Raw genomic sequence first — 26,900 nt, forward strand, 5'->3', positions numbered from 1 at the left:
AGTCCACAGAGAGGATTCTACAAGTCCACAGATAGGGTTCTACAAGTCCACAGAGAGGATTTTACAAGTCCACAGATAGGGTTCTACAAGTCCACAGATAGGGTTATTCAAGTCCACAGAAAGGGCTCTACAAGTCCACAGAAAGGGTTCTACAAGTCCACAGAAAGGGTTCTACAAGTGCTACCCCCTCTCTAGTGAAAATTCCCCCACAAAGAAGATTGATCCATCATAAACTGGACGTACACTGAGTGAACCAAACATTAGGAACACCTTTTGTAAAAAGAAAGAGCAGCTGTTCTTAATGTTTTGTACACTCAGTGTACGTGCCCTTTGTAGACATGAACACCTGCCCTGTAAATGTCAATACACGGCCCTGGTAATTCTCCTGAAGGGACCTACTATGCTATAGAAGTGACCTTGAAGTGCTTAACTCGTTCCATGGAACTTTCCTGCCTCACCTGAGAGTAGAGGAGGTGAGAGACAGCCCTTTCTGGGAAAATAACACCATTTAGTCTCCTCCCCCAAAGCTTAAAATAAGAGCACACACACTCTTCTCTCTCACACACAAAGTTTAATCGTCGGATAGTTGGTCGCTGTGCTGAAAATATTCCAGAACCTGTAAGTAAAATATTGCCTCTCATTGATAATGATAAAAGTGAAAAGGTTTGTCTATATCTGATAACTATGGATGTTATAAATGTGTGATATTTTTCAAGATATTTTTGTTCTTCATGTCTTCAGAAAAACCTGACAGCCTGTTGATTTAAGATATGTTATTACATTAGATATGTTTACATAGTGCCAGTGATGAAGTAATCTAATTTAATTGAACATCTTAATGTCTTTTGCAGCTTCCTGACCTACGCTCCTAAGCACAGATCTAGGATCAGCTCATCCTCATCAAATCCAAACCAGGACGTTTAGAATTCACAAGGGGAACACTGACCTCAGACCAGCGTTTAAACCCCACGTCTTCCTGCCTAGACACTGACTCTCTGTCCAGAGTTCCTCTGTGCTCCAGCCGTATATCCATCCATCCATCCACACCCCAGCCATCCAGCCATGGGTCTGATGAGCGAGGACATGGAGTGCTGCGTCTGCCTCCAGCCCTACTCTCGCAGGGAGAAGATCCCTCGGATGCTCCACTGTAAGCACACATTCTGTGGGCTGTGCTTGCAGGCGATGTCCAGGCTCCAGAGCTGCCTACTGACAGTCTGCTGCCCCCTGTGCCGTTGGATCACCTGCACCGTGCCCAGCCTCACCCTGTCGGGGTCGCTGTGGGTTAACACTGAGATCTGGGACCAGATAATAGACACACAACAGGAAGAGGAGGAGGAAGAGTGGAAGGGAGCTAACAGACAGACACAGACCACTACCCAGAACACATGGTGAGTACCCCAGGCAAAGGTGGATGGATTGATAGACTGATTTAGAAACCTGGAGAAACCTTTCTCTGCTCTCTGCTCTTCCTCTCATTTTGTTCTGTCTCTGTTGCTCTCTCTCTGCTTTTGCTGCACTCTGCTTTCTCTCTCTCTCTCTCTCTCTCTCTCTCTGCTCTCTCCCTTTCTGTATCACTATATCTGTTGGTCTTGATCTCTCTCTTCATCAGTTGTATTGTTGAACTGTGATGGTATTACTTTAGGTGACAGTTTCCTTACGTTGATCGTATTATGCAGCTAGTACAGCTTCCTTTTTAGGTTCAGAAGTCTGTTAAATTACTAAATTGTAATTCTCTCTCTCTCTCTCTCTCTCTCTCTCTCTCTCTCTCTCTCTCTCTCTCTCTCTCTCTCTCTCTCTCTCTCTCTCTCTCTACTCTCTCTACTCTCTCTACTCTCTCTACTCTCTCTCTCTCTACTCTCTCTCTCTCTCTCTCTCTCTCGCTCTACTCTCTACTCTCTACTCTGTTTATTTCCCCCTACTCTCCTGTCCTCCAGGTCTCCATCAAAGCATTGTGGCCTGAGGATCAAACTACAGAATTTCCTGAGGAGGATGAAGCACAATGTACTGTAAACCGAGAAGACGAAGAGCAGAGAAGAAGAAGACTGGATTTGACCATTTCAGAGTAGGAGATACTCATTGAGTAATGAAGATAATTCACCAAACAGGACCGACCGGTGATTTTCCATAATGAAGCAAGATTGAACCAATTATTAATATGCTTGGGTTTGATTGACTTTGGGTATGTGTAATGTTCTCAGTCAACTTACCTGGTAAAATAAGGATTAAATTATAATATTAATAATAAAGGATGGATTGGGGAAGGGAATAAAAAATAAGATTTTAAATGGATTGAGGATGAAAGAAAGATCAAGGAAGTTATGGAAGGATGGAAGGAAGGAAGTTATGGAAGGAAGGAAGGAAGGAAGGAAGTTATGGAAGAACGGAAGGAAGGAAGTTATGGAAGGAAGGAAGGAAGTTATGTAAGGAAGGAAGGAAGTAAGTTATGGAAGGAAGGAAGGAAGTTATGGACGGACGGACAGACAGATAGAGGGGTGAAGGTTAGAGACTGTATGCTGTACAATGTGTGCCGTTTACAATACAATATACTGTGAACAATGTTTCTAATAGGTGTTTAATGATTTGATAAAAGGTGTATTACTGCGTGAAGGGAAGTGGATGTTTAGTATTTATTATTACATCATTTAGAACAGTTTCATATTGCAGAGTGTTGTTTTTATCAATGTAATTGTCTGCATCATTTCCAATCCCCCATATAAGGGAAGTGGGATTTGTTCATCCTCATTTGACATGTTTTATTTATCTGTTCTGTTTGAAGAACATGTTTTTTATACTGGAATTATATTTATTGGTTAATAAATACATCCACTTTAAAATAACCCTGTCTTAGAGTTGTGAAATTGCTTATTATTATCATTACATTAGGAAAGTAACTGTCCGATATCCAACTATTTATGGCCCCCAAATAGAGTTGTGGGTGTTAATCCACTACACATTCTACACTACTATTTCCTACAACACAAAACAAACCCAAAACATTCCACTGTCCTTGGTTGTGGTGTGTGCAGTACATGACTGAAATCCCTCTCTGTCGTCATCATGTTTCAGAGAACCCTGTACGCATTCTAGCATATGAGATTCCCTAAAAACACATCAGTTCGATCTATAACTGGAATTGACTTTTTCATAGCAGGTTAGGAGAATTTACACAGCAGGTTAGGAGAATTAACGTTGCAGGTTAGGAGAATTAATGTTGCAGGTTAGGAGAATTAACGTTGCTGGTTAGGAGAATGAGGTTAAGGTTAGGAAAAGGCTTCGGGTTAGCGAGAATGATCTCCCTGTCTCCAAATACCATGTCAAACTTCCTGTGTTTGGTGGAACTCATGTCTGTTTTGTTTGTGTACGTTTCATTACATGCTGTGAGTTATTGCATTGGTCACTAGGCTGTCTTGAAACCATGAAAAAGCTCTTCAAATAGACAGACAGGTTGTGTCTGAAATGGCCCCTATTCCTTATATAGTATACTACTAATGACCAGGGACGGGCTAGTGCAGTATATAATATACTACTAATGACCAGGGACCGGCTAGTGCAGTATATAGTATACTACTTTTTAACAGGGGCTGGTTAGTACAGTATATAGTATACTACTAATGACCAGGGACCGGCTAGTACAGTATATAGTATACTACTTTTGACCAGGGTCCAGCTAGTGCAGTATATAGTATACTACTTTTTACCAGGGCCCGGCTAGTACAGTATATAGTATAGTACTTTTGACCAGGGCCCGGCTAGTGCAGTATATAGTATACTACTTTTGAGTAGGGTCCGGATAGTGCAGTATATAGTATAGTACTTTTGACCAGGGACCGGCTAGTACAGTATATAGTATACTACTAATGACCAGGGACCGGCTAATACAGTATATAGTATACTACTAATGACCAGGGACCGGATAGTACAGTATACAGTATACTACTAATGACCAGGGACCGGCTAGTACATCATACAGTATACTACTAATGACCAGGGCCCGGCTAGTACAGTATATAGTATACTACTTTTAACCAGGGCTCATCTAGTACAGTGTATAGTACTTTTGACCAGGGCCCATCTAGTATAGTATATAGTATACTACTTCAACCAGGGACCGGCTAGTGTAACAGTATAACTTTAAACCGTCCCCTCGCCCCGACACGGGCGCGAACCAGGGACCCTCTGCACACATCAACAACTGACACCCACGAAGCGTCGTTACCCATCGCTCCACAAAAGGCGCGGCCCTTGCAGAGCAAGGGGCAACACTACATCTAGGTTTCAGAGCAAGTGACGTAACTGATTGAAATGCTAACAGCCTAAACATTACGAAACAGCTATTAGATCAAATAAGCCTCATATTATTCGACACTCTCTCACAGACCTCCGTACAAAAAAATGGTTTTGGGTTGAGTAAATCCTCTCCCTTCGCCTCTTCCTCTCTGACATAATCTGCTGCTAAACTCTGAATTTACTCTGAAGTAAATATAGGAAGAGCTTGTGTACCAATGGATGGATTGGATTATGCTAAACCGCGGGTCACTGGTCTATGGCCCGTAACGTGAAATGGTTTAAAGCGGTAAGAGAAGAGCACACTTATCAACAGTAATCGGCACTGCTAGGTTGTTGTAATTTGTCAACAACAGTGGTGTAAAGTACTAGAACTGTGCCACTGTCTCTTATCTAGAAGAGATAACGCTTCCTTTGAACTGTGTCTCTTATCTAGAAGAGAAACTGCTTCCATTGAACTGATTCTGTACATAAATACTACAATAACAAGGCACGTACACAGAGAGGGTTCTACAAGTCCACAGAGAGGGTTCTACAAGTCCACAGAGAGGGTTCTACAAGTCCACAGAGAGGGTTCTATAAGTCCACAGAGAGGGTTCTACAAGTCCACAGAGAGGGTTCTACAAGTCCACAGATAGGGTTCTACAAGTCCACAGAGAGGGTTCTACAAGTCCACAGATAGGGTTCTATAAGTCCACAGAGAGGGTTCTACAAGTCCACAGAGAGGGTTCTACAAGTCCACAGAGAGGGTTCTACAAGTCCACAGAGAGGGTTCTACAAGTCCACAGAGAGGGTTCTACAAGTCCACAGAGAGGGTTCTATAAGTCCACAGAGAGGGTTCTACAAGTCCACAGAGAGGATTCCACAAGTCCACAGACAGGGTTCTACAAGTCCACAGAGAGGATTCTACAAGTCCACACAGAGGGTTCTACAAGTCCACAGAGAGGGTTCTACAAGTCCACAGAGAGGATTCTACAAATCCACAGATAGGATTCCACAAGTCCACAGACAGAGTTCTACAAGTCCACAGATAGGGTTCTACAAGTCCACAGATAGGGTTCTACAAGTCCACAGAGAGGGTTCTACAAGTCCACAGAGAGGGTTCTACAAGTCCACAGAGAGGGTTCTACAAGTCCACAGAGAGGGTTCTACAAATGCTTTCCCCTCTCCGGTGAAAATTCCCCCGCAAATCAGATTGATCCATCATAAACTGGACGTACACTAAGTATAAACCACATAAGTAGCACCTTCTTGATATTAAGTTGCACCCCCTTCTGCCCTCAGAACAGCCTCAATTCGTCAGGGCATGGACTCTACAAGGTGTCGAAAGCGTTCCACAGGGATCCTTGCCCACGTTCACGCCAATGCTTCCCAAAGTTGTGTCAAGTTTGGTGGATGTCCTTTGGCTGGTGGTGGACTATTCTTGATACACACGGGAAACTGTTGAGCGTGAAAAACCCGGCATCATTGCAGTTCTTGACACAAACCGGTGCACCTGTCACCTACTACCATATCCTATTCAAAGGAACTTAAATCTGTTGTCTTGCCCATTCACCCTCTGAATGACACACATACACAATCCATGTCTCAATTGTCTCAAGGCTTAAAAATCCTTCTTTAACCTGTCTCCTCCCCTTCATCTACACAGATTGAAGTGGTTTTAACAAGTGACATCAATAAGGGATCATAGGTTTCACCTGGATTCACCTAGTCAGTCAATGTCCTGAAAAGAGCAGGTGTTCTTAATGTTTTGTACACTCAGTGTGCGTACCCTTTGTAGACATGAACACCTGCCCTGTAAATGTCAATACACGGCCCTGGCAATTCTCCTGGAGTGACCTACTATGCTATAGAAGTGACCTTGAAGTGTTTAACTCGTTCCATGGAACTTTCCTGCCTCACCTGAGAGTAGAGGAGGTGAGAGACAGCCCTTTCTGGGAAAATAACACCATTGAGTCTCCTCCCCCAAAGCTTAAAATAAGAGCACACACACTCTTCTCTCTCACACACAAAGTTTAGTCGTCGGATAGTTGGTCGCTGTGCTGAAAATATTCCAGAACCTGTAAGTAAAATATTGCCTCTCATTGATAATGATAAAAGTGTAAAGGTTTGTCTATATCTGATAACTATGGATGTTATAAATGTGTGATATTTTTCAAGATATTTTTTTCTTCATTTCTTCAGAAAAACCTGACAGCCTGTTGATTTAAGATATGTTATTACATTAGATATGTTTACATAGTGCCAGTGATGAAGTAATCTAATTTAATTTAACATCTTAATGTCTTTTGCAGCTTCCTGACCTACGCTCCTAAGCACAGATCTAGGATCAGCTCATCCTCATCAAATCCAAACCAGGACGTTTAGAATTCACAAGGGGAACACTGACCTCAGACCAGCGTTTAAACCCCACGTCTTCCTGCCTAGACACTGACTCTCTGTCCAGAGTTCCTCTGTGCTCCAGCCGTATATCCATCCATCCATCCATCCACACCCCAGCCATCCAGCCATGGGTCTGATGAGCGAGGACATGGAGTGCTGCGTCTGCCTCCAGCCCTACTCTCGCAGGGAGAAGATCCCTCGGATGCTCCACTGTAAGCACACATTCTGTGGGCTGTGCTTGCAGGCGATGTCCAGGCTCCAGAGCGGCCTACTGACAGTATGCTGTCCCCTGTGCCGTTGGATCACCTGCACCGAGCCCAGCCTCACCCTGTCGGGGTCGCTGTGGGTTAACACTGAGATCTGGGACCAGATACTAGACACACAACAGGAAGAGGAGGAGGAAGAGTGGAAGGGAGCTAACAGACAGACACAGACCACTACACAGTACACATGGTGAGTACCCCAGGCAAAGGTGGATGGATTGATAGACTGATTTAGAAACCTGGAGAAACCTTCCTCTGCTCCCTGCTCTTCCTCTCATTTTGTTCTGTCTCTGTTGCTCTCTCTCTGCTATCACTCTCTGCCATCACTCTCTGCCATCACTCTCTGCCATCACTCTCTCTTTTGCTGCACTCTGCTCTCTCTCTCTTTCTCTCTCACGTTTTCTCTCTCTCTGCTATCACTCTCTCTCGTATCTCACTTGTTCTCTCTCTCTCTCTTTCTGTCTGCTCTCTCCCTTTCTGTATCACTATATCTGTTGGTCTTGATTTCTCTCTTCATCAGTTGTATTATTGTACTGTGATGGTATTACTTTAGATGACAGTTTCCTTATTTTGATTGTATTATGATCGTATTATGCAGCTAGTACAGCTTCCTTTTTAGGTTCAGAAGTCTGTTCAATTACTAAATTGTAATTCTGTCCGTCCGTCTCTCTCTCTCTCTCTCTCTCTCTCTCTACTCTGTTTATTTCCCCCTACTCTCCTGTCCTCCAGGTCTCCATCAAAGCATTGTGGCCTGAGGATCAAACTACAGAATTTCCTGAGGAGGATGAAGCACAATGTACTGTAAACCGAGAAGACGAAGAGCAGAGAAGAAGAAGACTGGATTTGACCATTTCAGAGTAGGAGATACTCATTGAGTAATGAAGATAATTCACCAAACAGGACCGACCGGTGATTTTCCATAATGAAGCAAGATTGAACCAATTATTAATATGCTTGGGTTTGATTGACTTTGGGTATGTGTAATGTTCTCAGTCAACTTACCTGGTAAAATAAGGATTAAATTATAATATTAATAATAAAGGATGGATTGGGGGAGGGAATACAAAATAAGATTTTAAATGGATTGAGGATGAAAGAAAGATACAGGAAGTTATGGAAGGAAGGAAGGAAGTTATGGAAGGAAGGAAGGAAGTTATGGAAGGAAGGAAATTATGGAAGGACGGACGGACGGACGGACGGACGGACGGACAGACAGACAGACAGACAGCCAGACAGACAGACAGACAGACAGACAGACAGACAGACAGACAGACAGACAGACAGACAGACAGACAGACAGACAGACAGACGGACGGACAGACAGATAGAGGGGTGAAGGTTAGAGACTGTATGCTGTACAATGTGTGCCGTTTACAATACAATATACTGTGAACAATGTTTCTAATAGATGTTTAATGATTTGATAAAAGGTGTATTACTGCGTGAAGGGAAGTGGATGTTTAGTATTTATTATTACATCATTTAGAACAGTTTCATATTGCAGAGTGTTGTTTTTATCAATGTAATTGTCTGCATCATTTCCAATCCCCCATATAAGGGAAGTGGGATTTGTTCATCCTCATTTGACATGTTTTATTTATCTGTTCTGTTTGAAGAGCATGTTTTTTATACTGGAATTATATTTATTGGTTAATAAATACATCCACTTTAAAATAACCCTGTCTTAGAGTTGTGAAATTGCTTATTATTATCATTACATTAGGAAAGTAACTGTCCGATATCCAACTATTTATGGCCCCCAAATAGAGTTGTGGGTGTTAATCCACTACACATTCTACCCTACTATTTCCTACAACACAAAACAAACCCAAAACATTCCACTGTCCTTGGTTGTGGTGTGTGCAGTACATGACTGAAATCCCTCTCTGTCGTCATCATGTTTCAGAGAACCCTGTACGCATTCTAGCATATGAGATTCCCTAAAAACACATCAGTTCGATCTATAACTGGAATTGACTTTTTCATAGCAGGTTAGGAGAATTTACACAGCAGGTTAGGAGAATTAACGTTGCAGGTTAGGAGAATTAATGTTGCAGGTTAGGAGAATTAACGTTGCTGGTTAGGAGAATGAGGTTAAGGTTAGGAAAAGGCTTCGGGTTAGCGAGAATGATCTCCCTGTCTCCAAATATCATGTCAAACTTCCTGTGTTTGGTGGAACTCATGTCTGTTTTGTTTGTGTACGTTTCATTACATGCTGTGAGTTATTGCATTGGTCACTAGGCTGTCTTGAAACCATGAAAAAGCTCTTCAAATAGACAGACAGGTTGTGTCTGAAATGGCCCCTATTCGTTATATAGTATACTACTAATGACCAGGGACTGAGTAGTGCAGTATATAGTATACTACTAATGACCAGGGACGGGCTAGTGCAGTATATAATATACTACTAATGACCAGGGACCGGCTAGTGCAGTATATAGTATACTACTTTTTAACAGGGGCCGGTTAGTACAGTATATAGTATACTACTAATGACCAGGGACCGGCTAGTACAGTATATAGTATACTACTTTTGACCAGGGTCCAGCTAGTGCAGTATATAGTATACTACTTTTTACCAGGGCCCGGCTAGTACAGTATATAGTATAGTACTTTTGACCAGGGCCCGGCTAGTGCAGTATATAGTATACTACTTTTGAGTAGGGTCCGGATAGTGCAGTATATAGTATAGTACTTTTGACCAGGGACCGGCTAGTACAGTATATAGTATACTACTAATGACCAGGGACCGGCTAATACAGTATATAGTATACTACTAATGACCAGGGACCGGATAGTACAGTATACAGTATACTACTAATGACCAGGGACCGGCTAGTACATCATACAGTATACTACTAATGACCAGGGCCCGGCTAGTACAGTATATAGTATACTACTTTTAACCAGGGCTCATCTAGTACAGTGTATAGTACTTTTGACCAGGGCCCATCTAGTATAGTATATAGTATACTACTTCAACCAGGGACCGGCTAGTGTAACAGTATAACTTTAAACCGTCCCCTCGCCCCGACACGGGCGCGAACCAGGGACCCTCTGCACACATCAACAACTGACACCCACGAAGCGTCGTTACCCATCGCTCCACAAAAGGCGCGGCCCTTGCAGAGCAAGGGGCAACACTACATCTAGGTTTCAGAGCAAGTGACGTAACTGATTGAAATGCTACTAGCGCGTACCCGCTAACTAGCTAGCCATTTCACATCCGTTACACTAGTACAGTATATAGTATACTACTTTTGACCAGGGCCCGGATAGTGCAGTATATAGTATACTACGTTTGACCAGGGTCCAGCTAGTGCAGTATATAGTATACTACTTTTTACCAGGGCCCGGCTAGTACAGTATATAGTATAGTACTTTTGACCAAGGCCCGGCTAGTGCAGTATATAGTATACTACTTTTGAGTAGGGTCCGGATAGTGCAGTATATAGTATAGTACTTTTGACCAGGTACCGGCTAGTGCAGTATATAGTATACTACTTTTGAGTAGGGTCCGGATAGTGCAGTATATAGTATAGTACTTTTGACCAGGGCCCGGCTAGTGCAGTATATAGTATACTACTTTTGAGTAGGGTCCGGATAGTGCAGTATATAGTATAGTACTTTTGACCAGGTACCGGCTAGTGCAGTATATAGTATACTACTTTTGACCAGGGACCAGCTGGTACAATATATAGTATACTACTAATGAACAGGGCCCGGCTAGCACAGTATATAGTATACTACTTTTGACCAGGGACTGAATAGTACAGTATATAGTATACTACTATTGACCAGGGACTGAATAGTACAGTATACTGTATAGGGAATAGAATGCCATTTCAGACAGATGACGACATGAGTTGACACGTCTTGGGTTGTGTTTGTTGTCAGTCAGTCAACCCATGAGCCAATCAGTTCAGTTCGGCTTCGTGAGTCTCCCTAACTGTGGTTACACAGGGATTTAGAGACCAATATGTTTAAACATCCAATGGACTTAGCTGACTAGTATAGCAACAACACAACAGTCTATATAGGTCCTAATGAGGAGACAACAGTCTATATAGACCCTAATGAGGAGACAACAGTCTATATAGACACTAATGAGGAGACAACAGTCTATATAGACCCTAATGAGGAGACAACAGTCTATATAGACCCTAATGAGGAGACAACAGTCTATATAGACCCTAATGAGGAGACAACAGTCTATATAGACCCTAATGATGAGACAACAGTCTATATAGACCCTAATGAGGAGACAACAGTCTATATAGACCCTAATGAGGAGACAACAGTCTATATAGGCCATAATGAGGAGACAACAGTCTATATAGACCATAATGAGGAGACAACAGTCTATATAGACCATAATGAGGAGACAATAGTCTGTATAGGTCCTAATGAGGAGATAACAGTCTATATAGACCATAATGAGGAGCCAACAGTCTATATAGACCCTAATGAGGAGACAACAGTCTATATAGACCCTAATGAGGAGACAACAGTCTATATAGACCCTAATGAGGAGACAACAGTCTATATAGACCATAATGAGGAGACAACAGTCTATATAGACCCTAATGAGGAGACAACAGTCTATATAGGCCCTAATGAGGAGACAACAGTCTATATAGACCCTAATGAGGAGACAACAGTCTATATAGACCATAATGAGGAGACAACAGTCTATATAGACCCTAGTGAGGAGACAACAGTCTGTATATACCCTAGTGAGGAGATAACAGTCTATATAGACCCTAGTGAGGAGAGAACAGTCTATATAGACCCTAGTGAGGAGACAACAGTCTATATAGACCCTAGTGAGGAGACAACAGTCTATATAGACCCTAGTGAGGAGACAACAGTCTATATAGACCATAATGAGGAGACAACAGTCTATATAGACCATAATGAGAAGACAACAGTCTATATAGGCCATAATGAAGAGACAACAGCCCTGTATATATAAACTTTGTTTAATATGTATATTTTATGGCTCCTTTTTGGTTTATTTTACTTTTCTTGATAATTGTAGCCTTGAGGTGTCTATCAGAGAAGTAGGCAGCTCTGTTGTCCCTGTGTGTGTCCCAATTGCTACCCTATTACATATGTAGTGCACTGCTTTTGACCAGAGCCTTTGCCTTTAAAGTAGTGCACTATGTAGGGAATATGGTTCCATTTGGGACAAAGTCACTCTGTTACCAAACAGGGCTGACGGTAGAGCTGGTTACCGTCCCTGGCTAGCAGAATTACTCATCATTTACTGTCATTTAGCTCACGTTGTTTCAGTGTGCAGCTTACTCATTACTTCAGGAAGCAGAAAAATAACAATTAGAAACTATCAGAAGACTTTGACAAAGCTCTTTCAGTCTCTTGTTCTGGCCCTTTAATGATAGGAATTCATTTGGGAGATACATCCAGATTTCCTGCTTAATTATGTGACGATTTTATAGAACAAATGTTTGGTGGTTCTTTTTACTTTGTGTTTGTTTGTGTGTCTGTTGTGCGTGGCTCTTAGCTGACATTGTGAATAGACAGGCGTGAATCACCTGGAATTTCCAGTTGAACAAATAGTAGAGCCGTCACAAATTGTGATTTCATAATCAATCTGGTTTATTTCCAAGTTTCAACAGGGAGACTGTTTTCTAATTGACTGGTTGGGAGGTTGTTTACAAGGTTTCCACTGAACTTGTGACTTGATTTTATTAGAAACACGTGACTTTAAAACAATAACAACACAGCAGCCTGAAACTCTCCTGATTGGTGTTTCATTCATCCATCAAGTCATCAGATTTTTATGGTAAAACTACTGGATAGCCCACTCACTCATTAACACCTGACATTTCCATGGAGTCCTGGGATCCATATGAACTATAACAAACGTCATCCACAATATACAGGTATACCATATACTGTAAGATAAGTGAGTCATTAAAGGGTTAAGGAGAAGTTCAACAACTGCTTCCATTGAACTGTGTCACTGTCTCTAATCTATAAGAGTTATGGCTTCCACTGAAATGATTCTGTACATAAACACTACAATAACCAGGAACGTACACAGAGAGGGTTCTACAAGTCCGCAGAGAGGGTTCTACAAGTCCACAGAGAGGGTTCAACAAGTCCACAGAGAGGGTTCTACAAGTCCACAGAGAGGGTTCTACAAGTCCACAGAGAGGGTTCTACAAGTCCACAGAGAGGGTTCTACAAGTCCATATCTACAAGTCCGCAGAGAGGGTTCTACAATTCCGCAGAGAGGGTTCTACAATTCCGCAGAGAGGGTTCTACAATTCCGCAGAGAGGGTTCTACAAGTCCGCAGAGAGGGTTCTACAATTCCACAGAGAGGGTTCTACAAGTCCACAGAGAGGGTTCTACAAGTCCACAGAGCGGATTCTACAAGTCCACAGAGCGGATTCTACAAGTCCACAGATAGGGTTCTACAAGTCCACAGAGTGGATTCTACAAGTCCGCAGAGAGGGTTCTACAAGTCCACAGATTGTTCTACAAGTCCACAGAGAGGGTTCTACAAGTCCACAGAGAGGGTTCTACAAGTCCACAGAGCGGATTCTACAAGTCCACAGATAGGGTTCTACAAGTCCACAGAGAGGATTCTACAAGTCCACAGAGAGGGTTCTACAAGTCCACAGAGAGGGTTCTACAAGTCCACAGAGAGGGTTCTACAAGTCCACAGATTGTTCTACAAGTCCACAGAGATGGTTCTACAAGTCCACAGAGAGGGTTCTACAAGTCCACAGAGCGGATTCTACAAGTCCACAGATAGGGTTCTACAAGTCCACAGAGAGGATTCTACAAGTCCACAGAGAGAATTCTACAAGTCCACAGAGAGAATTCTACAAGTCCACAGATAGGGTTCTACAAGTCCACAGATAGGGTTCTACAAGTCCACAGAGAGGGTTCTACAATTCCACAGAGAGGGTTCTACAAGCCCACAGAGCGGATTCTACAAGTCCACAGATAGGGTTCTACAAGTCCACAGAGAGGATTCTACAAGTCCACAGATAGGGTTCTACAAGTCCACAGAGAGGATTTTACAAGTCCACAGATAGGGTTCTACAAGTCCACAGATAGGGTTATTCAAGTCCACAGAAAGGGCTCTACAAGTCCACAGAAAGGGTTCTACAAGTCCACAGAAAGGGTTCTACAAGTGCTACCCCCTCTCTAGTGAAAATTCCCCCACAAAGAAGATTGATCCATCATAAACTGGACGTACACTGAGTGAACCAAACATTAGGAACACCTTTTGTAAAAAGAAAGAGCAGCTGTTCTTAATGTTTTGTACACTCAGTGTACGTGCCCTTTGTAGACATGAACACCTGCCCTGTAAATGTCAATACACGGCCCTGGTAATTCTCCTGAAGGGACCTACTATGCTATAGAAGTGACCTTGAAGTGCTTAACTCGTTCCATGGAACTTTCCTGCCTCACCTGAGAGTAGAGGAGGTGAGAGACAGCCCTTTCTGGGAAAATAACACCATTTAGTCTCCTCCCCCAAAGCTTAAAATAAGAGCACACACACTCTTCTCTCTCACACACAAAGTTTAATCGTCGGATAGTTGGTCGCTGTGCTGAAAATATTCCAGAACCTGTAAGTAAAATATTGCCTCTCATTGATAATGATAAAAGTGAAAAGGTTTGTCTATATCTGATAACTATGGATGTTATAAATGTGTGATATTTTTCAAGATATTTTTGTTCTTCATGTCTTCAGAAAAACCTGACAGCCTGTTGATTTAAGATATGTTATTACATTAGATATGTTTACATAGTGCCAGTGATGAAGTAATCTAATTTAATTGAACATCTTAATGTCTTTTGCAGCTTCCTGACCTACGCTCCTAAGCACAGATCTAGGATCAGCTCATCCTCATCAAATCCAAACCAGGACGTTTAGAATTCACAAGGGGAACACTGACCTCAGACCAGCGTTTAAACCCCACGTCTTCCTGCCTAGACACTGACTCTCTGTCCAGAGTTCCTCTGTGCTCCAGCCGTATATCCATCCATCCATCCACACCCCAGCCATCCAGCCATGGGTCTGATGAGCGAGGACATGGAGTGCTGCGTCTGCCTCCAGCCCTACTCTCGCAGGGAGAAGATCCCTCGGATGCTCCACTGTAAGCACACATTCTGTGGGCTGTGCTTGCAGGCGATGTCCAGGCTCCAGAGCTGCCTACTGACAGTCTGCTGCCCCCTGTGCCGTTGGATCACCTGCACCGTGCCCAGCCTCACCCTGTCGGGGTCGCTGTGGGTTAACACTGAGATCTGGGACCAGATAATAGACACACAACAGGAAGAGGAGGAGGAAGAGTGGAAGGGAGCTAACAGACAGACACAGACCACTACCCAGAACACATGGTGAGTACCCCAGGCAAAGGTGGATGGATTGATAGACTGATTTAGAAACCTGGAGAAACCTTTCTCTGCTCTCTGCTCTTCCTCTCATTTTGTTCTGTCTCTGTTGCTCTCTCTCTGCTTTTGCTGCACTCTGCTTTCTCTCTCTCTCTCTCTCTCTCTCTCTCTGCTCTCTCCCTTTCTGTATCACTATATCTGTTGGTCTTGATCTCTCTCTTCATCAGTTGTATTGTTGAACTGTGATGGTATTACTTTAGGTGACAGTTTCCTTACGTTGATCGTATTATGCAGCTAGTACAGCTTCCTTTTTAGGTTCAGAAGTCTGTTAAATTACTAAATTGTAATTCTCTCTCTCTCTCTCTCTCTCTCTCTCTCTCTCTCTCTCTCTCTCTCTCTCTCTCTCTCTCTCTCTCTACTCTCTCTACTCTCTCTACTCTCTCTACTCTCTCTCTCTCTACTCTCTCTCTCTCTCTCTCTCTCTCGCTCTACTCTCTACTCTCTACTCTGTTTATTTCCCCCTACTCTCCTGTCCTCCAGGTCTCCATCAAAGCATTGTGGCCTGAGGATCAAACTACAGAATTTCCTGAGGAGGATGAAGCACAATGTACTGTAAACCGAGAAGACGAAGAGCAGAGAAGAAGAAGACTGGATTTGACCATTTCAGAGTAGGAGATACTCATTGAGTAATGAAGATAATTCACCAAACAGGACCGACCGGTGATTTTCCATAATGAAGCAAGATTGAACCAATTATTAATATGCTTGGGTTTGATTGACTTTGGGTATGTGTAATGTTCTCAGTCAACTTACCTGGTAAAATAAGGATTAAATTATAATATTAATAATAAAGGATGGATTGGGGAAGGGAATAAAAAATAAGATTTTAAATGGATTGAGGATGAAAGAAAGATCAAGGAAGTTATGGAAGGATGGAAGGAAGGAAGTTATGGAAGGAAGGAAGGAAGGAAGGAAGTTATGGAAGAACGGAAGGAAGGAAGTTATGGAAGGAAGGAAGGAAGTTATGTAAGGAAGGAAGGAAGTAAGTTATGGAAGGAAGGAAGGAAGTTATGGACGGACGGACAGACAGATAGAGGGGTGAAGGTTAGAGACTGTATGCTGTACAATGTGTGCCGTTTACAATACAATATACTGTGAACAATGTTTCTAATAGGTGTTTAATGATTTGATAAAAGGTGTATTACTGCGTGAAGGGAAGTGGATGTTTAGTATTTATTATTACATCATTTAGAACAGTTTCATATTGCAGAGTGTTGTTTTTATCAATGTAATTGTCTGCATCATTTCCAATCCCCCATATAAGGGAAGTGGGATTTGTTCATCCTCATTTGACATGTTTTATTTATCTGTTCTGTTTGAAGAACATGTTTTTTATACTGGAATTATATTTATTGGTTAATAAATACATCCACTTTAAAATAACCCTGTCTTAGAGTTGTGAAATTGCTTATTATTATCATTACATTAGGAAAGTAACTGTCCGATATCCAACTATTTATGGCCCCCAAATAGAGTTGTGGGTGTTAATCCACTACACATTCTACACTACTATTTCCTACAACACAAAACAAACCCAAAACATTCCACTGTCCTTGGTTGTGGTGTGTGCAGTACATGACTGAAATCCCTCTCTGTCGTCATCATGTTTCAGAGAACCCTGTACGCATTCTAGCATATGAGATTCCCTAAAAACACATCAGTTCGATCTATAACTGGAATTGACTTTTTCATAGCAGGTTAGGAGAATTTACACAGCAGGTTAGGAGAATTAACGTTGCAGGTTAGGAGAATTAATGTTGCAGGTTAGGAGAATTAACGTTGCTGGTTAGGAGAATGAGGTTAAGGTTAGGAAAAGGCTTCGGGTTAGCGAGAATGATCTCCCTGTCTCCAAATACCATGTCAAACTTCCTGTGTTTGGTGGAACTCATGTCTGTTTTGTTTGTGTACGTTTCATTACATGCTGTGAGTTATTGCATTGGTCACTAGGCTGTCTTGAAACCATGAAAAAGCTCTTCAAATAGACAGACAGGTTGTGTCTGAAATGGCCCCTATTCCTTATATAGTATACTACTAATGACCAGGGACGGGCTAGTGCAGTATATAATATACTACTAATGACCAGGGACCGGCTAGTGCAGTATATAGTATACTACTTTTTAACAGGGGCTGGTTAGTACAGTATATAGTATACTACTAATGACCAGGGACCGGCTAGTACAGTATATAGTATACTACTTTTGACCAGGGTCCAGCTAGTGCAGTATATAGTATACTACTTTTTACCAGGGCCCGGCTAGTACAGTATATAGTATAGTACTTTTGACCAGGGCCCGGCTAGTGCAGTATATAGTATACTACTTTTGAGTAGGGTCCGGATAGTGCAGTATATAGTATAGTACTTTTGACCAGGGACCGGCTAGTACAGTATATAGTATACTACTAATGACCAGGGACCGGCTAATACAGTATATAGTATACTACTAATGACCAGGGACCGGATAGTACAGTATACAGTATACTACTAATGACCAGGGACCGGCTAGTACATCATACAGTATACTACTAATGACCAGGGCCCGGCTAGTACAGTATATAGTATACTACTTTTAACCAGGGCTCATCTAGTACAGTGTATAGTACTTTTGACCAGGGCCCATCTAGTATAGTATATAGTATACTACTTCAACCAGGGACCGGCTAGTGTAACAGTATAACTTTAAACCGTCCCCTCGCCCCGACACGGGCGCGAACCAGGGACCCTCTGCACACATCAACAACTGACACCCACGAAGCGTCGTTACCCATCGCTCCACAAAAGGCGCGGCCCTTGCAGAGCAAGGGGCAACACTACATCTAGGTTTCAGAGCAAGTGACGTAACTGATTGAAATGCTACTAGCGCGTACCCGCTAACTAGCTAGCCATTTCACATCCGTTACACTAGTACAGTATATAGTATACTACTTTTGACCAGGGCCCGGATAGTGCAGTATATAGTATACTACGTTTGACCAGGGTCCAGCTAGTGCAGTATATAGTATACTACTTTTTACCAGGGCCCGGCTAGTACAGTATATAGTATAGTACTTTTGACCAAGGCCCGGCTAGTGCAGTATATAGTATACTACTTTTGAGTAGGGTCCGGATAGTGCAGTATATAGTATAGTACTTTTGACCAGGTACCGGCTAGTGCAGTATATAGTATACTACTTTTGAGTAGGGTCCGGATAGTGCAGTATATAGTATAGTACTTTTGACCAGGGCCCGGCTAGTGCAGTATATAGTATACTACTTTTGAGTAGGGTCCGGATAGTGCAGTATATAGTATAGTACTTTTGACCAGGTACCGGCTAGTGCAGTATATAGTATACTACTTTTGACCAGGGACCAGCTGGTACAATATATAGTATACTACTAATGAACAGGGCCCGGCTAGCACAGTATATAGTATACTACTTTTGACCAGGGACTGAATAGTACAGTATATAGTATACTACTATTGACCAGGGACTGAATAGTACAGTATACTGTATAGGGAATAGAATGCCATTTCAGACAGATGACGACATGAGTTGACACGTCTTGGGTTGTGTTTGTTGTCAGTCAGTCAACCCATGAGCCAATCAGTTCAGTTCGGCTTCGTGAGTCTCCCTAACTGTGGTTACACAGGGATTTAGAGACCAATATGTTTAAACATCCAATGGACTTAGCTGACTAGTATAGCAACAACACAACAGTCTATATAGGTCCTAATGAGGAGACAACAGTCTATATAGACCCTAATGAGGAGACAACAGTCTATATAGACACTAATGAGGAGACAACAGTCTATATAGACCCTAATGAGGAGACAACAGTCTATATAGACCCTAATGAGGAGACAACAGTCTATATAGACCCTAATGAGGAGACAACAGTCTATATAGACCCTAATGATGAGACAACAGTCTATATAGACCCTAATGAGGAGACAACAGTCTATATAGACCCTAATGAGGAGACAACAGTCTATATAGGCCATAATGAGGAGACAACAGTCTATATAGACCATAATGAGGAGACAACAGTCTATATAGACCATAATGAGGAGACAATAGTCTGTATAGGTCCTAATGAGGAGATAACAGTCTATATAGACCATAATGAGGAGCCAACAGTCTATATAGACCCTAATGAGGAGACAACAGTCTATATAGACCCTAATGAGGAGACAACAGTCTATATAGACCCTAATGAGGAGACAACAGTCTATATAGACCATAATGAGGAGACAACAGTCTATATAGACCCTAATGAGGAGACAACAGTCTATATAGGCCCTAATGAGGAGACAACAGTCTATATAGACCCTAATGAGGAGACAACAGTCTATATAGACCATAATGAGGAGACAACAGTCTATATAGACCCTAGTGAGGAGACAACAGTCTGTATATACCCTAGTGAGGAGATAACAGTCTATATAGACCCTAGTGAGGAGAGAACAGTCTATATAGACCCTAGTGAGGAGACAACAGTCTATATAGACCCTAGTGAGGAGACAACAGTCTATATAGACCCTAGTGAGGAGACAACAGTCTATATAGACCATAATGAGGAGACAACAGTCTATATAGACCATAATGAGAAGACAACAGTCTATATAGGCCATAATGAAGAGACAACAGCCCTGTATATATAAACTTTGTTTAATATGTATATTTTATGGCTCCTTTTTGGTTTATTTTACTTTTCTTGATAATTGTAGCCTTGAGGTGTCTATCAGAGAAGTAGGCAGCTCTGTTGTCCCTGTGTGTGTCCCAATTGCTACCCTATTACATATGTAGTGCACTGCTTTTGACCAGAGCCTTTGCCTTTAAAGTAGTGCACTATGTAGGGAATATGGTTCCATTTGGGACAAAGTCACTCTGTTACCAAACAGGGCTGACGGTAGAGCTGGTTACCGTCCCTGGCTAGCAGAATTACTCATCATTTACTGTCATTTAGCTCACGTTGTTTCAGTGTGCAGCTTACTCATTACTTCAGGAAGCAGAAAAATAACAATTAGAAACTATCAGAAGACTTTGACAAAGCTCTTTCAGTCTCTTGTTCTGGCCCTTTAATGATAGGAATTCATTTGGGAGATACATCCAGATTTCCTGCTTAATTATGTGACGATTTTATAGAACAAATGTTTGGTGGTTCTTTTTACTTTGTGTTTGTTTGTGTGTCTGTTGTGCGTGGCTCTTAGCTGACATTGTGAATAGACAGGCGTGAATCACCTGGAATTTCCAGTTGAACAAATAGTAGAGCCGTCACAAATTGTGATTTCATAATCAATCTGGTTTATTTCCAAGTTTCAACAGGGAGACTGTTTTCTAATTGACTGGTTGGGAGGTTGTTTACAAGGTTTCCACTGAACTTGTGACTTGATTTTATTAGAAACACGTGACTTTAAAACAATAACAACACAGCAGCCTGAAACTCTCCTGATTGGTGTTTCATTCATCCATCAAGTCATCAGATTTTTATGGTAAAACTACTGGATAGCCCACTCACTCATTAACACCTGACATTTCCATGGAGTCCTGGGATCCATATGAACTATAACAAACGTCATCCACAATATACAGGTATACCATATACTGTAAGATAAGTGAGTCATTAAAGGGTTAAGGAGAAGTTCAACAACTGCTTCCATTGAACTGTGTCACTGTCTCTAATCTATAAGAGTTATGGCTTCCACTGAAATGATTCTGTACATAAACACTACAATAACCAGGAACGTACACAGAGAGGGTTCTACAAGTCCGCAGAGAGGGTTCTACAAGTCCACAGAGAGGGTTCAACAAGTCCACAGAGAGGGTTCTACAAGTCCACAGAGAGGGTTCTACAAGTCCACAGAGAGGGTTCTACAAGTCCACAGAGAGGGTTCTACAAGTCCATATCTACAAGTCCGCAGAGAGGGTTCTACAATTCCGCAGAGAGGGTTCTACAATTCCGCAGAGAGGGTTCTACAATTCCGCAGAGAGGGTTCTACAAGTCCGCAGAGAGGGTTCTACAATTCCACAGAGAGGGTTCTACAAGTCCACAGAGAGGGTTCTACAAGTCCACAGAGCGGATTCTACAAGTCCACAGAGCGGATTCTACAAGTCCACAGATAGGGTTCTACAAGTCCACAGAGTGGATTCTACAAGTCCGCAGAGAGGGTTCTACAAGTCCACAGATTGTTCTACAAGTCCACAGAGAGGGTTCTACAAGTCCACAGAGAGGGTTCTACAAGTCCACAGAGCGGATTCTACAAGTCCACAGATAGGGTTCTACAAGTCCACAGAGAGGATTCTACAAGTCCACAGAGAGGGTTCTACAAGTCCACAGAGAGGGTTCTACAAGTCCACAGAGAGGGTTCTACAAGTCCACAGATTGTTCTACAAGTCCACAGAGATGGTTCTACAAGTCCACAGAGAGGGTTCTACAAGTCCACAGAGCGGATTCTACAAGTCCACAGATAGGGTTCTACAAGTCCACAGAGAGGATTCTACAAGTCCACAGAGAGAATTCTACAAGTCCACAGAGAGAATTCTACAAGTCCACAGATAGGGTTCTACAAGTCCACAGATAGGGTTCTACAAGTCCACAGAGAGGGTTCTACAATTCCACAGAGAGGGTTCTACAAGCCCACAGAGCGGATTCTACAAGTCCACAGATAGGGTTCTACAAGTCCACAGAGAGGATTCTACAAGTCCACAGATAGGGTTCTACAAGTCCACAGAGAGGATTTTACAAGTCCACAGATAGGGTTCTACAAGTCCACAGATAGGGTTATTCAAGTCCACAGAAAGGGCTCTACAAGTCCACAGAAAGGGTTCTACAAGTCCACAGAAAGGGTTCTACAAGTGCTACCCCCTCTCTAGTGAAAATTCCCCCACAAAGAAGATTGATCCATCATAAACTGGACGTACACTGAGTGAACCAAACATTAGGAACACCTTTTGTAAAAAGAAAGAGCAGCTGTTCTTAATGTTTTGTACACTCAGTGTACGTGCCCTTTGTAGACATGAACACCTGCCCTGTAAATGTCAATACACGGCCCTGGTAATTCTCCTGAAGGGACCTACTATGCTATAGAAGTGACCTTGAAGTGCTTAACTCGTTCCATGGAACTTTCCTGCCTCACCTGAGAGTAGAGGAGGTGAGAGACAGCCCTTTCTGGGAAAATAACACCATTTAGTCTCCTCCCCCAAAGCTTAAAATAAGAGCACACACACTCTTCTCTCTCACACACAAAGTTTAATCGTCGGATAGTTGGTCGCTGTGCTGAAAATATTCCAGAACCTGTAAGTAAAATATTGCCTCTCATTGATAATGATAAAAGTGAAAAGGTTTGTCTATATCTGATAACTATGGATGTTATAAATGTGTGATATTTTTCAAGATATTTTTGTTCTTCATGTCTTCAGAAAAACCTGACAGCCTGTTGATTTAAGATATGTTATTACATTAGATATGTTTACATAGTGCCAGTGATGAAGTAATCTAATTTAATTGAACATCTTAATGTCTTTTGCAGCTTCCTGACCTACGCTCCTAAGCACAGATCTAGGATCAGCTCATCCTCATCAAATCCAAACCAGGACGTTTAGAATTCACAAGGGGAACACTGACCTCAGACCAGCGTTTAAACCCCACGTCTTCCTGCCTAGACACTGACTCTCTGTCCAGAGTTCCTCTGTGCTCCAGCCGTATATCCATCCATCCATCCACACCCCAGCCATCCAGCCATGGGTCTGATGAGCGAGGACATGGAGTGCTGCGTCTGCCTCCAGCCCTACTCTCGCAGGGAGAAGATCCCTCGGATGCTCCACTGTAAGCACACATTCTGTGGGCTGTGCTTGCAGGCGATGTCCAGGCTCCAGAGCTGCCTACTGACAGTCTGCTGCCCCCTGTGCCGTTGGATCACCTGCACCGAGCCCAGCCTCACCCTGTCGGGGTCGCTGTGGGTTAACACTGAGATCTGGGACCAGATAATAGACACACAACAGGAAGAGGAGGAGGAAGAGTGGAAGGGAGCTAACAGACAGACACAGACCACTACCCAGAACACATGGTGAGTACCCCAGGCAAAGGTGGATGGATTGATAGACTGATTTAGAAACCTGGAGAAACCTTTCTCTGCTCTCTGCTCTTCCTCTCATTTTGTTCTGTCTCTGTTGCTCTCTCTCTGCTTTTGCTGCACTCTGCTTTCTCTCTCTCTCTCTCTCTCTCTCTCTCTGCTCTCTCCCTTTCTGTATCACTATATCTGTTGGTCTTGATCTCTCTCTTCATCAGTTGTATTGTTGAACTGTGATGGTATTACTTTAGGTGACAGTTTCCTTACGTTGATCGTATTATGCAGCTAGTACAGCTTCCTTTTTAGGTTCAGAAGTCTGTTAAATTACTAAATTGTAATTCTCTCTCTCTCTCTCTCTCTCTCTCTCTCTCTCTCTCTACTCTCTCTACTCTCTCTACTCTCTCTACTCTCTCTCTCTCTACTCTCTCTCTACTCTCTCTCTACTCTCTCTCTACTCTCTCTCTACTCTCTCTCTACTCTCTCTCTACTCTCTCTACTCTCTCTACTCTCTCTACTCTCTACTCTCTACTCTCTCTCTCTACTCTCTCTACTCTCTCTACTCTCTCTACTCTCTACTCTCTACTCTCTACTCTGTTTATTTCCCCCTACTCTCCTGTCCTCCAGGTCTCCATCAAAGCATTGTGGCCTGAGGATCAAACTACAGAATTTCCTGAGGAGGATGAAGCACAATGTACTGTAAACCGAGAAGACGAAGAGCAGAGAAGAAGAAGACTGGATTTGACCATTTCAGAGTAGGAGATACTCATTGAGTAATGAAGATAATTCACCAAACAGGACCGACCGGTGATTTTCCATAATGAAGCAAGATTGAACCAATTATTAATATGCTTGGGTTTGATTGACTTTGGGTATGTGTAATGTTCTCAGTCAACTTACCTGGTAAAATAAGGATTAAATTATAATATTAATAATAAAGGATGGATTGGGGAAGGGAATAAAAAATACGATTTTAAATGGATTGAGGATGAAAGAAAGATCAAGGAAGTTATGGAAGGATGGAAGGAAGGAAGTTATGGAAGGAAGGAAGGAAGGAAGGAAGGAAGTTATGGAAGAACGGAAGGAAGGAAGTTATGGAAGGAAGGAAGGAAGTTATGGAAGGAAGGAAGGAAGTAAGTTATGGAAGGAAGGAAGGAAGTTATGGACGGACGGACAGACAGATAGAGGGGTGAAGGTTAGAGACTGTATGCTGTACAATGTGTGCCGTTTACAATACAATATACTGTGAACAATGTTTCTAATAGGTGTTTAATGATTTGATAAAAGGTGTATTACTGCGTGAAGGGAAGTGGATGTTTAGTATTTATTATTACATCATTTAGAACAGTTTCATATTGCAGAGTGTTGTTTTTATCAATGTAATTGTCTGCATCATTTCCAATCCCCCATATAAGGGAAGTGGGATTTGTTCATCCTCATTTGACATGTTTTATTTATCTGTTCTGTTTGAAGAACATGTTTTTTATACTGGAATTATATTTATTGGTTAATAAATACATCCACTTTAAAATAACCCTGTCTTAGAGTTGTGAAATTGCTTATTATTATCATTACATTAGGAAAGTAACTGTCCGATATCCAACTATTTATGGCCCCCAAATAGAGTTGTGGGTGTTAATCCACTACACATTCTACACTACTATTTCCTACATCACAAAACAAACCCAAAACATTCCACTGTCCTTGGTTGTGGTGTGTGCAGTACATGACTGAAATCCCTCTCTGTCGTCATCATGTTTCAGAGAACCCTGTACGCATTCTAGCATATGAGATTCCCTAAAAACACATCAGTTCGATCTATAACTGGAATTGACTTTTTCATAGCAGGTTAGGAGAATTTACACAGCAGGTTAGGAGAATTAACGTTGCAGGTTAGGAGAATTAATGTTGCAGGTTAGGAGAATTAACGTTGCTGGTTAGGAGAATGAGGTTAAGGTTAGGAAAAGGCTTCGGGTTAGCGAGAATGATCTCCCTGTCTCCAAATACCATGTCAAACTTCCTGTGTTTGGTGGAACTCATGTCTGTTTTGTTTGTGTACGTTTCATTACATGCTGTGAGTTATTGCATTGGTCACTAGGCTGTCTTGAAACCATGAAAAAGCTCTTCAAATAGACAGACAGGTTGTGTCTGAAATGGCCCCTATTCCTTATATAGTATACTACTAATGACCAGGGACGGGCTAGTGCAGTATATAATATACTACTAATGACCAGGGACCGGCTAGTGCAGTATATAGTATACTACTTTTTAACAGGGGCCGGTTAGTACAGTATATAGTATACTACTAATGACCAGGGACCGGCTAGTACAGTATATAGTATACTACTTTTGACCAGGGTCCAGCTAGTGCAGTATATAGTATAGTACTTTTGACCAGGGACCGGCTAGTACAGTATATAGTATACTACTAATGACCAGGGACCGGCTAATACAGTATATAGTATACTACTAATGACCAGGGACCGGATAGTACAGTATACAGTATACTACTAATGACCAGGGACCGGCTAGTACATCATACAGTATACTACTAATGACCAGGGCCCGGCTAGTACAGTATATAGTATACTACTTTTAACCAGGGCTCATCTAGTACAGTGTATAGTACTTTTGACCAGGGCCCATCTAGTATAGTATATAGTATACTACTTCAACCAGGGACCGGCTAGTGTAACAGTATAACTTTAAACCGTCCCCTCGCCCCGACACGGGCGCGAACCAGGGACCCTCTGCACACATCAACAACTGACACCCACGAAGCGTTGTTACCCATCGCTCCACAAAAGGCGCGGCCCTTGCAGAGCAAGGGGCAACACTACATCTAGGTTTCAGAGCAAGTGACGTAACTGATTGAAATGCTACTAGCGCGTACCCGCTAACTAGCTAGCCATTTCACATCCGTTACACTAGTACAGTATATAGTATACTACTTTTGACCAGGGCCCGGATAGTGCAGTATATAGTATACTACGTTTGACAAGGGACCGGCTAGTACAGTATATAGTATACTACTTTTGACCAGGGTCCAGCTAGTGCAGTATATAGTATACTACTTTTGACCAGGGTCCAGCTAGTGCAGTATATAGTATACTACTTTTTACCAGGGCCCGGCTAGTACAGTATATAGTATAGTACTTTTGACCAAGGCCCGGCTAGTGCAGTATATAGTATACTACTTTTGAGTAGGGTCCGGATAGTGCAGTATATAGTATAGTACTTTTGACCAGGTACCGGCTAGTGCAGTATATAGTATACTACTTTTGAGTAGGGTCCGGATAGTGCAGTATATAGTATAGTACTTTTGACCAGGGCCCGGCTAGTGCAGTATATAGTATACTACTTTTGAGTAGGGTCCGGATAGTGCAGTATATAGTATAGTACTTTTGACCAGGTACCGGCTAGTGCAGTATATAGTATACTACTTTTGACCAGGGACCAGCTGGTACAATATATAGTATACTACTAATGAAC

At 42.3% G+C, this 26,900-nt stretch overlaps 4 protein-coding genes across 12 annotated transcripts; all 4 read left to right on the forward strand.

The window, feature by feature from the left end:
- Positions 1-445: 445 nt before the first annotated feature.
- Positions 446-2,308, forward strand: LOC120024040 (E3 ubiquitin-protein ligase rnf168-like). 3 transcript variants are annotated; one of them, XM_038968143.1, is made up of 3 exons: positions 446-618; positions 852-1,388; positions 1,935-2,308. In XM_038968143.1, exons 2-3 carry the CDS (start codon positions 1,063-1,065, stop codon positions 2,008-2,010), a joined length of 402 nt encoding a protein of 133 aa, XP_038824071.1. In that variant the 5' UTR covers positions 446-618; positions 852-1,062; the 3' UTR covers positions 2,011-2,308. The 3 variants fall into 3 exon arrangements, with proteins under 3 accessions (XP_038824071.1, XP_038824077.1, XP_038824085.1); XM_038968149.1 differs by having other exon boundaries at positions 874-1,388; XM_038968157.1 differs by having other exon boundaries at positions 879-1,388.
- Positions 2,309-6,303: 3,995 nt separating this feature from the next.
- Positions 6,304-8,099, forward strand: LOC120024060 (E3 ubiquitin-protein ligase rnf168-like). 3 transcript variants are annotated; one of them, XM_038968170.1, is made up of 3 exons: positions 6,304-6,346; positions 6,579-7,119; positions 7,659-8,099. In XM_038968170.1, exons 2-3 carry the CDS (start codon positions 6,794-6,796, stop codon positions 7,732-7,734), a joined length of 402 nt encoding a protein of 133 aa, XP_038824098.1. In that variant the 5' UTR covers positions 6,304-6,346; positions 6,579-6,793; the 3' UTR covers positions 7,735-8,099. The 3 variants fall into 3 exon arrangements, with proteins under 3 accessions (XP_038824098.1, XP_038824106.1, XP_038824114.1); XM_038968178.1 differs by having other exon boundaries at positions 6,601-7,119; XM_038968186.1 differs by having other exon boundaries at positions 6,308-6,346; positions 6,606-7,119.
- A 6,267-nt stretch (positions 8,100-14,366) lies between these two features.
- Positions 14,367-16,242, forward strand: LOC120024077 (E3 ubiquitin-protein ligase rnf168-like). 3 transcript variants are annotated; one of them, XM_038968199.1, is made up of 3 exons: positions 14,367-14,539; positions 14,773-15,309; positions 15,844-16,242. In XM_038968199.1, the coding sequence occupies exons 2-3, from the start codon at positions 14,984-14,986 to the stop codon at positions 15,917-15,919; spliced, it is 402 nt and encodes a 133-aa protein (XP_038824127.1). In that variant the 5' UTR covers positions 14,367-14,539; positions 14,773-14,983; the 3' UTR covers positions 15,920-16,242. The 3 variants fall into 3 exon arrangements, with proteins under 3 accessions (XP_038824127.1, XP_038824136.1, XP_038824144.1); XM_038968208.1 differs by having other exon boundaries at positions 14,795-15,309; XM_038968216.1 differs by having other exon boundaries at positions 14,800-15,309.
- Positions 16,243-22,465: 6,223 nt separating this feature from the next.
- Positions 22,466-24,389, forward strand: LOC120024093 (RING-H2 finger protein ATL7-like). 3 transcript variants are annotated; one of them, XM_038968229.1, is made up of 3 exons: positions 22,466-22,638; positions 22,872-23,408; positions 24,036-24,389. In XM_038968229.1, the coding sequence occupies exons 2-3, from the start codon at positions 23,083-23,085 to the stop codon at positions 24,109-24,111; spliced, it is 402 nt and encodes a 133-aa protein (XP_038824157.1). In that variant the 5' UTR covers positions 22,466-22,638; positions 22,872-23,082; the 3' UTR covers positions 24,112-24,389. The 3 variants fall into 3 exon arrangements, with proteins under 3 accessions (XP_038824157.1, XP_038824166.1, XP_038824172.1); XM_038968238.1 differs by having other exon boundaries at positions 22,894-23,408; XM_038968244.1 differs by having other exon boundaries at positions 22,899-23,408.
- The last annotated feature ends 2,511 nt before the right edge of the window (positions 24,390-26,900 follow it).

The sequence above is a fragment of the Salvelinus namaycush genome, chromosome 2, assembly GCF_016432855.1.
Source record: "Salvelinus namaycush isolate Seneca chromosome 2, SaNama_1.0, whole genome shotgun sequence".
Lineage (NCBI taxonomy): Eukaryota > Metazoa > Chordata > Actinopteri > Salmoniformes > Salmonidae > Salvelinus > Salvelinus namaycush.

Excerpts from the sequence above, each read along its gene's own strand:
- LOC120024060 (XM_038968170.1), top strand. The coding sequence starts at position 6,794 with ATGGGTCTGATGAGCGAGGACATGGAGTGCTGCGTCTGCCTCCAGCCC. Across the intron at positions 7,120-7,658 it reads ACCACTACACAGTACACATG|GTCTCCATCAAAGCATTGTG; the intron begins GTGAGTACCCCA and ends CCTGTCCTCCAG.
- LOC120024040 (XM_038968143.1), top strand. The coding sequence starts at position 1,063 with ATGGGTCTGATGAGCGAGGACATGGAGTGCTGCGTCTGCCTCCAGCCC. Across the intron at positions 1,389-1,934 it reads ACCACTACCCAGAACACATG|GTCTCCATCAAAGCATTGTG; the intron begins GTGAGTACCCCA and ends CCTGTCCTCCAG.
- LOC120024077 (XM_038968199.1), top strand. The coding sequence starts at position 14,984 with ATGGGTCTGATGAGCGAGGACATGGAGTGCTGCGTCTGCCTCCAGCCC. Across the intron at positions 15,310-15,843 it reads ACCACTACCCAGAACACATG|GTCTCCATCAAAGCATTGTG; the intron begins GTGAGTACCCCA and ends CCTGTCCTCCAG.
- LOC120024093 (XM_038968229.1), top strand. The coding sequence starts at position 23,083 with ATGGGTCTGATGAGCGAGGACATGGAGTGCTGCGTCTGCCTCCAGCCC. Across the intron at positions 23,409-24,035 it reads ACCACTACCCAGAACACATG|GTCTCCATCAAAGCATTGTG; the intron begins GTGAGTACCCCA and ends CCTGTCCTCCAG.